This window comes from Herpailurus yagouaroundi, unplaced genomic scaffold, assembly GCF_014898765.1.
Source record: "Herpailurus yagouaroundi ecotype Mexico unplaced genomic scaffold, PumYag 185, whole genome shotgun sequence".
NCBI classification, from domain to species: domain Eukaryota; kingdom Metazoa; phylum Chordata; class Mammalia; order Carnivora; family Felidae; genus Herpailurus; species Herpailurus yagouaroundi.
The window spans coordinates 5,350,459-5,365,491 of record NW_024412416.1 but is presented as its reverse complement, the minus strand read 5'-3'; the positions used below and the strand labels follow the sequence as shown (position 1 = coordinate 5,365,491).

At 42.6% G+C, this 15,033-nt stretch overlaps 1 protein-coding gene across 4 annotated transcripts in view; it reads right to left on the bottom strand.

The window, feature by feature from the left end:
- The window catches only part of BLM (BLM RecQ like helicase), an 89,799-nt gene that overhangs the window by 38,436 nt on the left and 36,330 nt on the right, over positions 1-15,033 (bottom strand). For 3 of the 4 annotated variants that reach the window (XM_040493589.1, XM_040493587.1, XM_040493588.1), the window contains exons 6-12: positions 11,264-11,396; positions 10,237-10,940; positions 8,313-8,504; positions 6,103-6,221; positions 5,109-5,222; positions 3,504-3,602; positions 3,155-3,303 (exon numbers count right to left, since the gene is read on the bottom strand). In XM_040493589.1, the coding sequence (XP_040349523.1) occupies positions 3,155-3,303; positions 3,504-3,602; positions 5,109-5,222; positions 6,103-6,221; positions 8,313-8,504; positions 10,237-10,940; positions 11,264-11,396 (1,510 nt within the window). The remainder of the gene's footprint in view (positions 1-3,154; positions 3,304-3,503; positions 3,603-5,108; positions 5,223-6,102; positions 6,222-8,312; positions 8,505-10,236; positions 10,941-11,263; positions 11,397-15,033) is intronic. The other variant, XM_040493590.1, reaches the window with a different exon arrangement.

Sequence of the window (15,033 nt, the reverse complement as noted above, 5' to 3'; positions counted from 1 at the left end):
AATAAATAAAAAACGTTGAAAAAAAAAATTAAAAAAAAAAAAAAAAAGACACATGGTGACATGGATGGGGAAGGGGAGGGTGGGGGGAAACTGCACCCCCCACCCACCCCCACACACTGAAGTTAATGTAACGTGGTGCAGCCGCTTTGGAAAACGATCTGGCAGCTCTTCAAAAAGTAAAACAAAGAGTTACCATGTGACCCAATGATTCCCTGCTTGATATATGTCCAAGAGAAATGGAAGCGCGTGTCCGCGCAACAGCTCAGACACAGACGCTCGTAACAGTTTTCCTAAGAGCCAAGACGTGGACACAGCCCAAATACCCACCACGTGATAAATGAATACGTAAGATGTAGAGTACCCATACGCCGGAACATTTTTTTGTCAATAAAAAAGAATGAAGTACTGATATACGCTACAACATGGATGGACCTTGAAAACATTACACTTAAGTGAAAGGCCAGTCACAAGAGGCCATGTTTTGTAAAATTCTATGTATATGAAATGTCCAGCAGAGGCAAAAACCTATAAATACACAAAGCAGATTAGTAGTTGTCTAGGGCTGGGGAGATGGGAGAAAGTGGGAACTGACTGCTGATGGGTATGGAGTTTCTTTCAAAGGAGACAAAAATGTTCTAAAGTTAGACAGTGGTCGGGATGCACAACCCTGTGTGTAAACTAAAAAAAATCATAGAATTGCTTGCTTTAAATAGGTGAATTTCAAGGTATGTAAACTATATCTCACTACAGCCGCTTACAAAAAAGACTACTCATCCTACAAAGCCCTCCTCCTTTATATGAAACCCTATCTGACCCCCGCCTCATTAACAAGGAGTTGTTATTCTGGGTTATCATCAATCTTGCCTTCCTGAGTTCCTGCAGTCATAATTTACATCTCTAATTACCACTTACTTCACTCTGCAATTTATTAGAAAGTATTTCAAGGGCTCTAAAACCACATTGTTTGGGTTAAAGTCTCTTCACTCCCACAGTTGTGAGGCATATGACCTTGTTTAAATTATTTAATTTCCATGTGCCTCAGTTTCCTCATCCACAAAGTGAGGAAAACAGAACTTACCTCAGAAGCCTTTTGTGTGGGTAAATGAGTCAATACACATAAAATGTCAAGAACAGTAACTGGCACGTTGTATAGGCTACGTATGTGACTATTAGCTGTTATTATTGTTGTATTCTAATATTATTGTTGTATCTACTGTCCATACATGGCTGTCTCTCTTCTCTTTCTCAGTTTATATTTTAAGGTCCTAAGGAAAAGGAATAAAGTCTATCTTATTATCCACCCTTGTATTTCCCAAAGAGGAAGAAGATTACCACAGACTAGCAGTAGGAGAAGAGCATGGGGGCCATGACCCCACCTCTGGGGACACCTGCCTTCAGCAGGGCCGTGACGCAGCAGCAGTTGGGTAAATTTAATCCAAACAAGGGGCCTAGTGGCAAAAAAGATCAGGAAAAAATGTACCAGAAAGTGTTTGTTAAAAATCTTTTACTTCCACTAAGAGATTTAAACCCTCCCAAATATAGAAGTACCAAATATATTAAGGAATCAACAGACTTGCCCAAATTTTCATATTTTACCCACATTTACCAAAATTCCTCCATATGTTCCCTTTATTCATTCTTACTGAGTGCCAATTATGCACAGGGCACCACATGCTAGACTCAGGAAATGTACAATCTATTGCCTTTCTAGGCTGATCTCCCCACAAAACTAGGAAAAGATATTAAAGGTGTCTGTCTCTAAATACATATGTGCAATGTTTATTCAAACAAAAATGACAAATTCTATACCTACAAAAAGTTACTCAAAAAGTGAATTGAATTTATACAATGTTAGTTACATGGATTTAGCAATTAATATTACTAGCCTAGAAGAACGGTAGGCTGTATCTGGTATAAATTGATGGAAAAAAAGCTAAAAACATTTGCCTATTAAAAAAAAAAAAGCTTTCACAGATAAATGTAGTACTTAAAGAAGCAAATCTCTAGCATGTAAGTTATTCACTAGAACCTGAAGTATGACACCTAAAATAATGTAATGCATATCAATTACGGAAGCAAAATCTCCCCGTCCCGCAAATTCTACACAAACATCCTTCCTGCAAGTGAGATTAAATGAAAACCTTCCATTCCAAATTTGTGACTTCACACACAAGATTTGGAGGACTCTAAGATCTGTGTGCTCAAGAATGCCAGTTTAATCTGCAACAGTCCTCACAGCTCTCTTCCTCTCCTGACCCCTCACACCCTCCACATGGCCTTTCGGTTCTTCTCATAACCTGCTGAGAAATGCTGCTTTTACTGATGACAGTGTTGACAGAGCCAGCTTACTGTCTTTATTTCCAAAGGAACAAAAGAGGTGCTTTTAAATATTCACCCCAATATACTAGTCATTCCTGCATGCATTCTTCAAACTCAAAGGACCCACCAGTAAGTTAGAAGGGAAAAATATTTTAACCTTGGCACACAACAGCTGTTAAGTAAATACTTGCTGAGTGAATGAGCCTATCAGAGAATGCACCTGTCCACAAACTCACACAGAGGTACGAGACGATCCAGTACAACCTATATATGTGGAGATAATGTTTACAGTGGTTTCCATTACCAGTGATTATGGATTTGGTGGCCAAAAGAAGCACTCTGCTGTTGAGATGAAAACAAAGTATAAACGTTGTCATATACACAGTTTCTGGACTGTTTTCAACATCCTGGGACTTCAGGAAAACGACAAAGCAGGGTCATCCGATTATTTCCTGATGTATACTCTAGAATACGTAGGAGCCGAAATTAGATAAATCAAAGATAATTCGCTACCAGGACGATAACAGATCCGATAAATTATTAACAGGTACAGTACATACTTTGTCCCTATTTCCAAAATAGGTATTTAGGATAGTTTTAATTTCAGTAAGTAAAGAAAAGCCCGAGGGCCTTGGTTCCCAAATTGTGCTGAGCGCTGGAATCACTTGGGGATTTTTAAAAACATAAAGGCTCCCAGCCCCCCAAATTCTGATCTAATTGACATCGAGTGCAATCTGTGCACCAGGATTTTAAAGCTCGGTACGTGATTCTCATGTGCAGCACTGTGGGAACCAATGCCCCAGGGTTTTTAAATTCATGACTTCCAGCAACTTACACCTGAGGCTGGAGAATCTTCAGCTGAGTGAGGATGTCCTTCTGTACCCTGGGGTTAGCTGTGGCAGTAAGGGCCATCACTGGAACAGAGGGAAACTTCTGGCGAAGCATATTCATTCTTTTATAATCTTGGCGAAAATCATGCCCCCACTAGTTGGAAAGAAAATACTGCTTTTCAGACTATTTGCATCTTTCTTACATAAACAGCAAACGCTGCTCACTGTATTAAGAACCACCTTATTCTTCAGCGAGATAGAATAATTCACTGTTCCCTTCTGTATTCTGCAAATATACGGACCATTGGCAGTACGTATTTACTGATATTTCAAGATATAAAAGCCGGTGTTTACCTGACTGACACAGTGTGCTTCATCAATCACGAAACGTGCCAAGAGCTTCCTCTCATACAGGTTCTCCAGAATGGAAATCAGTCTATTACTCGCACACACCTAGACCAGAAGTATATGCATTAGAGATGTGAAAACATTACACACCACATCACCTTAAAGACTTTGCTGTCTTCAAGCTCCACTACAACTGAAGCTGTATTACAACAACCTCCACATAAATGAGCACTTAACTTCAATGTACCAAGAGACTTAGCAGGAGTAATGGAAACTTGCAAATGAGACCTTCTAGCATATTCACTACATTTAGCAAGCACTGAGGTTCACCACACGTTTACACTGGTAACAGGGTTACAGATGTATATTGCAGGCATACACGTTGTCTGGGGACACATGCACACATGCACATATGGACCTGTGACAGGGCCTAGAAGCAGTGACCTCCCAGTAGCCATGACCACATCTGGCATCCATGTCTTGACAAGCATCTGACTTGTCTTTTGTCTTAAGTTCCTGGGTGGTTCAGTTGGTTACGTGTCTGACTTTTTTTTTTTTAAAGTTCATTTACTTGAGAGAGCAAGAAAGCGGGGGAGGGGCAGAGAGAGAGGGAAAGAGAGAATCCCAAGCAGGCTTCGCGATGTCAAGGCAGAGCCCGACTGGGGCTCGATCCCATGAACCCAACCATGAGATCGTGACCCGAGCCAAAATCAAGAGTAGATCCTCAACCGACTGAGCCACCCAGGAGCCACTCCCTTCTAAATTCTCAAGTGACAAGAGCACTAGGAGCGTTTTTTGTTTTCTGGAGGCAACTCTGGGTGGGCTCCTAGATGGCTTCTGCGTAGGAGCTGGTCATCAGAAAGACCAGGCCATGATCAGAAACTTGGAATTTTCAGTAGCACCCCCATCCTCTAGAGAGGAGAGAGGGGCTGGAAATGGAGTTAATAACTGGTCATACCTACATGAGGAGGTTGCCATGAAGTCCCAATAGCACAGGGTTCGACCAGCCTCCAGGTTGGTGAACACGTCCGCCAATGTGGGAGGGTCACACATTCCCAACTCCCTGGAGACAGAAGCTCCTGTGCTGAGGACCTTCTGAGTCCCCGCCCTGTGGACCTTTCATCGGACTGTTCATCTGCAGCCTTTAGCATATGCTTTAACAAACTGGGAAACGTGTTTCCCTGAGTTCTGTGGGCCACTCTAGCACATTAATCCAACCTGAGGAGGGAGTCACGGGAACCTCCGATTTGTTAGCCAAACTGGACAGAAACTGTCGGTAACCTGGGGACCTTCTACTTGCAATTGGCATCTGAAGAAGGGTGGGAACCATCTTGTGGAGCCGATCCCTTAACTTGTGGTATCTGACACTGTCCATGTAGACCACGTCAGAATTGAGTTAAACTGCAGGACACCCTGCTGGGGTCACAGAGAGCTCGGTGTGAGGAAAAACCTCTACACATTTGGTCACCAGGAGTGACATACTCTATGTGATGGTAAAGGAGGAAGACACAGGAGGGAAACTGGGTGTTTCCCTACTCAGGGCGGAGAACCAGATTGTTTTCCTAACACAGCTCTAGTATCACATTTTAAAATAATGACATCAATACAAACCTTCTCAGGAGTAACATACAGGAGTTTTATGATTGGATCTTTTTTTGATAATTGCAGGTAAATACTTGTAGCTTCCGAGTCAGTCTTATCACCTGTCAGATAAGTAGCTGGAATCTAAGTATAAAAGTAGTAAACAATTTATATTTTATACATTAATCTGACTTAAGCATATATTTATCCTTCAGTTTCATAAATATTTCACAAGTCACATAGCAGACCTGTCAAAAGGAGAGACAGTCTCAATATAATTAAATAATTGGCACATATGTAAAAAGAAAACTTTTCTTAGCATAAGTCAAAATATTCCCATTGTTTACTTCCTTCTCTCTTTTTTTTCTATTTTCTTTACTGCTGTTACTTTTCCTATCTGTAAATATGAACTCAGTACTCCGGAGATTCCCATCCCAATGTACGGCTTTTGTTGGCGTAGGTAAAGGCATCACCAGCATTTTCCCACACAAGGACACTGGAAGGGCCACAGGAAGCATCACGGATGGCTGCACGGTGGTGACTGGCACGGCACAAAGACATTCTTGGGAAGAAAAATCAAACCAGTGGTATCGAGGGGTGGCGGCTCATAACCTCGAAAATATGTGGGATTCGGGAGGATGCATTCATATACTTCCTCAACCACAGCCAAGAGGAGGAGGGTCACGCGGGCAGGGCGCTCACGTGATGCATTTTAAGGTATTAAGGGACCAGCCAGTATGCTTATCTCGCAGGAATAAAAGAAAGCCTCACATTTAGTACAAGAAATTCACATCAGCAAAACACAGGTTAAACGTTCTTGCTAAAGTACATTTTTCTAGACTCAACTACAGAAGGTTATCTCCTTAGAATTTTCAAAGACTCGCTCATATGCGTAACTGTTGATTGATTCTTATAATCCAGGAACTACTTAATAAAAAAGGTGTTACCCAGAGTACTGACATATAACTATTTTCATGTTTTTATGGGTATTTTTTTAGTTATAATTGGTAGTGTTTTAACTTACATCCAAGGAAGTCAGCTTTTGGACCTGATCAACGATAAGTGATCTCAGGGGAGAAATGACAATGGTGACCCCAGGAGAAACACAGGCAGGGAGCTGGTAACACAAACTTTTACCACCTCCTGAAAGGACAAAACAAACAAACAAAACCTATCAGGTTCTATCTTGAGAGCATGAAGGCAAAAGTTAAAAAGTAAATCACAGAGTAATATTTTAAAGTAATTAACAGGACACCAAGTGATAGTCCCCATGGTGCCAACAGTTTGCCATATTAGAATGAGCCAAAATATTTAGACAATTTAAGTGTGTGAAAATTATCAGGACACCTCATGTAGGTACACGTGAAGCCCTAAAAGCAGGGATCAGGGCAGGAAACTGAAATGCAAGACAATTGCTTTAAAAGTATACTTGAGAAATCCAAATGCAGTACAAGGGGTACTCTATCACAGTATTAGGGTGAAAATAATTATTTTAGATAACATTCAATTTTTAAAGAGTTAAAATGTGATAAGATATACAACACTAAAAACCATGGTGAACATGGTTTAATATTTCTCTGATGATCCAGAAAGCGCTTTCAGGATCTCAGTTTTTTAAATCACTAGTAAGAACCTTTCAACACTTAAAATCTGAGCTTTTATTCGCTGTACTCTTTTATCAGTAAGGAAATATTCCCAATCTTCCTTTGAGATCAAAAAAGGGTAGAACTACGCTTGTGTGTGCTAGCAGAAGATGAAGAGAAAGAAATTCTGAGATGCGTCCCCATCTCTCCGTGTAGCTCCAATTCAAAATGGTGAGACAATCAGTACACATTTAAGGATAACTAAAATGATTAGTCTCTGATTTTCAACCTCTCCCATTCGCTAACGGTAGAAGCCCATGCCAGGCAGTTTCTAGGCCTTCGACTGTTTTTGTTTGTTTGGTTGTTTAGAACTATCCACCACATTCCCCTCTTTTGCACGTGGAGTAAGTACATTTCATTCTGGTGTATATGTGTAAATGTCAAGGAAAGATCTGGAAGCTGAGTTCTCGTTTCTATTCTGCCACTTTACAGGCTGTCTGACTTAGACGTATATCCAACCTCTCTGCGCCTCAACGTCATCACCTGCAAAATGTACTACATTGGCGGTTTTTTGGCTTTTGTTTTTGTCTGTTTTGTCTAAGAGAAACCTTATCTGGAATCTTTATCTGCATAAATCAAGAGGTTGAAATTGGGATGGGAAGACCCTTAAAAAGGCCCCCCAAGCCCTAAAGAGGACCATGAAAAGCCCTGAAACCATGGGACTAGATCACTGTCAGGGTCCTTTCCAGCTTCAGTTCTGAAATACCAAACAAGTCAAAGCATGAGACAGAGTGAACAAGTTAATGAGATAAGAAATGCTGATTATTAAATCAGTGTCGTCTAAATTTTAAAATCAGTTTGAAAAAAACTCCAAAGCTCGGTCAACATAATTTTTATAACGATGGCTGTAACTAACTACTAAAAGTCACAGACGAGCTGAGTAAAAGGCAGAGGGAAGTCTACATCTAAGTCCGCAACTCCGATTCCTGTGCTTCTTGCCCAGACTGTATCTTTAATATTCTTACTTGGACACGACGGAAAGTCCTAGATCTCTTCAACACTGAGGCCAAGGAAGAACCACGCTAAATGCTTTTCATTTAATCCCCAGGACATTCTGTGAAGTAGGCAGTTTACTATCACCCCTGCCACACACTCGAGGAAACTGGGGTTGGGGGTGAAGTGCCTCGCCCAAGGTCACATGGCGAATAAGTGGCAGAGCTGAGCGTTAAGGCCAGGCCATCACTCCACAGCTGACGGTCTCGACCACCCTTCAACACCAGACTGTACTGGATAAAAGTGCCAGAGATGGTTGAGGTCTCTGGTGGTAATTTTTTTAATTCATGTTCCAGACTAATTTAGACCGGGGGGGGGGGGGGGCGCGAGAGGGCAAGAGGGCAAGAGAGAGAAATTCCCCAAGAAAAATTCTAGATCAATTCAACACAAGCAGCCTTGATGTGAACATCTTGAAAGGTCTAAATGTTATCGCGTCAACAGAGGACGGAAGTAATACTCTTTCTCACGACGGCATGGGAGGTACAGAGGTCCCTTAATGACAGAAATATCGTGTGGGTGTTCATTTTACTTCTATTAAAGGGTTTTCATTTAACATCTGCCAATGGATTCCTGCCAATTTACATCTAAAAATACCTACCAGTGGGCATTAAGATAAAACAGTCTTCACCCAGCAGCGCAGCATTGATCGCCTCTAGCTGATTAGTTCTAAAATTATGCAGGCCAAATTTTTTATGAAAAATCTTCATCATTTCTTTTGTATGAGGAAAACTAAGACTTTGGAAACGCTCATGCTTCAGATTTCTGGATGCTAAATTTTGCGCCGACTTGTCTGAGAAAATAATCGATGTTAAGAAAAATCAGTGCATTATTGTTAACAAGTCAGTTTTAGCATTTACCCTTTGCCGCATAATCCAAGGCATACACTTCCCTGCAGCACGTCGTTCTTTAACCATTTATCAGGGTTTCATCCCCACCAAATGTTAAAGCCACCAGAGACGTCCTGAGTGTCAAATTCAGCCTTTTTCTTGGTTTTTCGGTAGCACCTACCACTAACTATTGCATTTATTCCCTGCTTCCTGCTCTTTTGACCTTCAAGACAACCATGGGTTTTCTATTTTAATTCTCTTCCCTGGCTCCACTTCCTCCACCTGCCCCTTAACTGTGGGAGTCTTTGCAGACCCTTGGGACCGGGCTCTTCAGCCATCCTTTCCTAGAATTTTCCAAGCCGTCTGATCTTCAACATCACCTGTGTGCACAGAATGCCCAGATCTCTTCCGTAAGGCCCCGCTGACGCCCTCCTAAGCTCCAGCCCTGCGCGCATCTCCAAAAGTCTGCAAGACATTTCTACCTGAACGACTTACCAACACTTGAAGCTCAACAAGTCTTAAAATAGCCCCCCTCGGCTTTCCTCCCAATCTGCTCTGCCTCCCGGCTCCCCTGCTCTGCTAATGGTGTCACAGATTCCCCAGTCGCCGGGTCTGAAACCTCGGAGTCATCTCAGCCTCTCCTGCTTCTTCTGCTACCGTGTGTCTCACATCCGCCTCCCTGCTTGGCACAGAGGACAAGAGGTGCTCACGCCAGCTGGGGCAGCCTCTCTAATCCCAACACTCGACTGTCTCAACGATAATTGCGAGCATCAAGTATGACACATTCTAACATGATATAAAAATAAATCCATTAATGGTTATTTTAAAGGTCAACGGCATAACTATGAGAATGACCTCCATGGTGTTAAGTCAGCGATGGCAAAAACAGGGAAGGCTGTACTTTATCAAACCTTACACATATAAACTTGTTCCGGTTAAAACACACTTCGTGGCAACTTTATACGGTTGACGTAAGGTTTTAAAATTAATTTTGGCTTCTCTCTGCAGCCTTTACAGTGGCTAACTGCACTCCTCCCAAAACTTCTCCTGCTAAACTGGGAGCTCCAAGAGGACAGGAATGACCTGTTCTTCACCTCTTACCAGAACCTGACACCGAACATGGCACGGAATGGCTCTCAATACATATTTGTTGAATGAATTAAAAGGATTTTAGGCCCAAAGAAACAATTTGACTTAAGGAATTTCTCACTTCGTGTCTTTCTTAGATTGCCCTGCATTCTAATATTTTAAGGCAGAAGACATGTTTCTCTACTTTATAAATTGATCAGTTCTCATCATCAGAGTTCTAAAAATACACAATTACATTTTTAACATATAAATTCAGCTTTGCTTTTTACTCATCCCTTGAATCATTAAAAACTTGGCCCTTATGAGCTTTATTGTTTTAGGGACCAAAAGAGGTTAATTTAAAGGCAAAGCACATTTGTAATGACTTTAGAGCTTTGCTACAATAGGTTATAATTACGTGTTGTATAAGACTACAGCTGCCGCAGAGACAAAGGAGCAACCTGCTTCTGAAACAGTGATTTGTAATTCATATTATCAGCAGAAATGTGCATAGAGACAATGTACTTTTCAGGCAAGGACGATGTGCTATCATTTTCTTACACAATTCCGATTTTGGACAGTTATGTTTTCATATAAAATATAAGCATCGATTTATTTTAAACTTACCAGTGTAATTCTGAATTGACTCTGGGTTTTTAATTTGAGCAGCAGATGCCAATGGAAGACAGTTTGTCTTGGCTGAAGACATTCTTTCTGATACTGGTTTAACAGGCCGACCTTCCTTAATAGGTTGACAGGCAGCTGTGGAAGATTTGCTGGCTGCTAAATTATGCATTATATTTTCCCAGTCATCATCATCATCAAAGTCATCTATGTCAAAATTATCAACATCACAGGAAGCCTGGATTTCTCTTTCTAAGTCATTTAGTGAAGCAGTGTGTTTATTCTGATCTTTCACAGCCGTGCTTGTGAGAACATTTCCCGGGAAATAAGAGCTTTCATTTCTTTTTTCTATCCTTGGTGTTTCAGCCCAGTTGCTACTTACAAAGGACTTCTGTAAATGGGGACTGAATAACGGTCTTTCAAAGGGACTCTTCGCGGGGGCTGAGAATCCTGTCTTTCCTGGGGTAGTGGCCAGGACACATTCCCTAGCAGCGTTGGAATTTGAGGGAAGGTGTGGAAAATGGAACTCCTTAACAAAAACACAACTTCCTGTAGGACAGGAATCACTGTTTGACAATGCCTCCGAAGAGGAAAGAGACGCCATGTCCTCCGGGGGGCCACCAAGTGCCTCGGGCCAGCACCTCCACGCTGAACCAAGAACACGGGCACCGCCTGTATTTGAGTCGGCGTCGGCCAGGAGCTTCCTTCTGAAGAGAAAACACAACACCACATTCGATGGGAATAGTCTACCACGGTAGGCCGCACCAGTATATCCATCCCAAATTGTGGCAAATTGTTAGTTTCCATCCCAAATTGTGGCAAAACAGAGTCTCTTTTTCTCAATCTCCAAAGGGGCAGTTTGAAAACAACAAATAAATTTATAAATAAGTAAGTTTAAAGCACAAAACAGAGTGACAAGTATCCTATTCAATTTCCCAGCCAGAATGCCTGGAAATTCTGCCCCGTGTGTTTCTGACTTACGTTGGTGGGAGGCAATCAGATATATATCCCAGAAGAAAACGTAAGATACCTTAGGTCCCGATGCTGACGCAGTTCCTGTCCACAATCCAGAGCTGTCAGTTCATCGTCAGGAATAGTATCAACTAATTTACAGATGTGGTCCATCACGCAAATAAGCCGCTGTTGTAAACTGGTCTGTCTAGCTATAAAATTTTATTTTGTCAATATTTTTCCTTGAAAAAGACTTAAAATTTTATAAGTCATGCATGTACAATTTGAAGTAGTTTAAAAACAAGATTGTAAACTACCACGTATTGCCCTATTATCTGCCTGTGAAATAATCTGAAATCACGTCATCTCCATTCTGTATCATGAGAGCCCGTAACTGTGTGACCATCGTTTCATTTCAGGTTAATTCTTACTATTTCGCTTAGGGTAAGCTACGTCACTGTAAGCTACAGAAGTTGATCGATTTAGGAAAGTTTTTAACTAACCTCAGGGGTAAATCTTACCAGGCCCATAGAAGGTATATCATACAGGGCTGGACAGGCAAGAGCCCCCGCCTGCTGTTCTGATCCGCCTGGCATCCACACTTCCTTTCAGTGGTAACAGACTTAGACTTTCTTTGGGGAGACCCCTGCCCCTCTCCCTCGGTGGGCATCTGGTGTAAGGCAGCTCAAGAGAGAAACAGGTCCGGGAATTCTGTGACTGGAAAAGGAGACTTCTCTTTTCAAGAAGCTGCACAGGCTGCTGGTGGCCGCGTCCTCCGCCACCACACAGGGAAACACAGCCTGAAAGGAAGACCAACACGAGGGCAGCAGAACACAGAGATGGAAAGGAGTGGGGGACTGAGATGGAGACATGGGGTAGAAGAGAGGCAAGCAGGTGTGAGAGAGAGATTCCTTTTCAATTTTCCCATTTTCAAAATTTACGTTACATAACTAAGAAAAAGGATGTCAAAGGAGGTGAGGCTTTAGATGAAGGAAGAAAAGACTGGGTCGGGGTAGAAATGGGAAGCAAGGAAGATGCCTTCTCCACCCCTAAGGCCTCAGGTTAGCTGGAGAAATAAACAGGAAATCAACGGTTTAGGTGGGCTGCAGAGGAAGCTGTTCTCAGGAGACAATGTGACAAGTAAGAGGAAGAGAATGTGCAGAGAAGAGAACGCGACTGCCGGGAAATCAGTCGGAGGACAGCCAGTCACGGGCTCTGAGGGGCAGGAGGGAGGGGAAGAGCAGACAGGCAGAGGCTCAGGGGACAAGCATCTTTGCGACAGTGACTTGGGAAAAGTGGACTTTTACTAGAGACTGGCACGAATAAGGACGTGAGGTATGAGACGGTCAAGTGGAATTGCTGAGTCCCCATTTTGCGTGTTTGCGTGTTTTCTCTGCATGGCGAACCGGGTATCAGATTGGAAAGAGGAGAATAAACACTGGTCTGAAGGAAATGAAAGCCAAGATAGGCTCAGAGGTAGATACAGCCAGTGAAAAGGAGCTCGAGTCTTCTTGTCTAGACAGGTTACACCTCAGAATACAAAGCAAACCCGCAAAGAAGATCCCGCTGATATGTGAGGAATCCAGTGAACAGGACAGTTAGTTGATGGAAGAGTGAAGACAAGCAAACATTGTTCTGATTAAAAAAAGAATTCTAAACAGATTGCCAAAAGCTACAGGCTGGTGATGTGGATGTTAATTCAAGGCAAAATTCTAGAACATGTTATCAAATGGCTGCTTTGTGAGCTTCAAGAGGAGAGGAAACAATTATAGAGTTAGCAAGAGTTCATGTAAATAAACCAGTAATCTTAATGTATTTCCTTCTTTGAAGGGATTACTAGACTGGCAGATGATAACAGCTACCACTTACTGAAGGCCTACAGTACTCTGGCACTTAACCTTGAATCCTGACAAATACCTAATAAGATACCAGTCTCATGTTATAGAAGAAACTGAGGTTCAGAGAAGCTTAACTAATTTGCCATAATCACACAGCCAGGAGTAGGAAAAGACAGGGTTTTGTACCCGAGGACCGTGTCACTCTAGAGCTGACGTCCCAGGCTCTTTCTCTTGCTGCCTTAGACCCTGGACTTGCGGAGCCACATGACCGAGTCTTCTGCAGCAGCCCCCCCCCCCCCCCCCCCCCCCCCACCGTGGACAAGGGAGAGAAACACAGTCTGGAGGCAGATGTGAAACAAGTTGAGCAAGAAGGGATGAATGGACTGATGTCACCTGAGAGACCGATAACGACATTCCATATGGCTCTGTCCTTGTCCCCGTCCTAGTGAACCATTTTATCAGTGAAACAATGCCACAGAACAGCACAGTGTGGCGGCTACCAGTGTCAACTCAAGAGCCTCAGGACTGCTGGATTTCGATCCTTGCTCTGCTGTTGTTTCATTCCACGACCACGTGTAGTTCTATTTAATTCTCCTGGGCCTCGTGTCCTTATTTGTAAAATGGGGATAACAGAAACTGCCTTCAAGGCCACTGTGAGGATTAAACTAGTTGATATTGTCAAACACCCAGAAGAGTGTCCTAGTAGGACATCAGGTATTTCAGGGACTTCCCTAACAATAAATTCAGAGACCAAAATAAAGAAAAAGAAATTTGGAGGAAACAGAAATAACACACACCACCACACACATGCATGTACATGTGCACGCTACACACGTGCACGTATACACACAATAGACACGCACACACACACCACCACACACGTGCGTGTGACACACACATGCCTGCAACACACACCACTATGCTCATGTGTGCACACACACTACACACGTGGCTGTGCAAACACACACACCACAAGTACAGGACCCATTAGAAAAGACCAGAACAGGGGCACCTGGGTGGCTCAATCAGTTGAGCATCCGACTCTTGATTTTGGCTCAGGTCACGAACTTATGGTTTGTGGGATCAAGCCCCGCGTCTGTCTCTGTGCTGACAGCATGGAGCCTGCCTGGAATTCTCTGTCTCCCTCTCATTCTGCCCCTTCCCCAATCATGTGCATGCGCGCTCTCTCTCTCTCTCTCTCTCTCTCTCTCTCTCTCGCTCTCACTCTCTCTCTCTCTATCTCAAAAAAAAAAAAAAAAAAAAAAAAAGACCAGAACAACATGTTACAGAATATTCAGAGAATAAAACAAGTGCTCTTGGAAGACGGCTTGATTAAATGGAAAAATCCCGGGGCGCCTGGGTGGCGCAGTCGGTTAAGCGTCCGACTTCAGCCAGGTCACGATCTCGCGGTCCGTGAGTTCGAGCCCCGCGTCGGGCTCTGCGCTGATGGCTCAGAGCCTGGAGCCTGTTTCCGATTCTGTGTCTCCCTCTCTCTCTGCCCCTCCCCCGTTCATGCTCTGTCTCTCTCTGTCCCAAAAATAAATAAACGTTGAAAAAAAAAAATTTAAATGGAAAAATCCCATAGATGAGTTAAAGATAAAATTGAGTAAACCTCCCAGAAAGCAGAGAAGCAAGAAGTGGAAAATAGGAATACCTCATGGAGGCCTAAAATCCAAATTACAGAAGTTCCAGGAAGAGTGAAAGAGAAAAGAGAAAAGAGAAAACAAATAAGAAAAGAAAAAGAAGAATTCCAAAAAACTCCGGGACAGAAGGATACAGATCTCCAGACTGACAGAGCCCCTGGGAAATAGAAATCAGGAGCAGGAAAGGAGGCTGCTGCTTTTCAAAATCTTGTAGTGCATCTAGATTATTTGTATTGGTTAATAGAAAATTTAAAAATGAATTAGAAACATCAACTAAACAGAAAGTATTAAACTTTGCATGGACATCAAGCTGCAAACCCCAGAGTACATACAAGGGAGAATCAGGAGGATGTAAGGTCTAGGAAAAA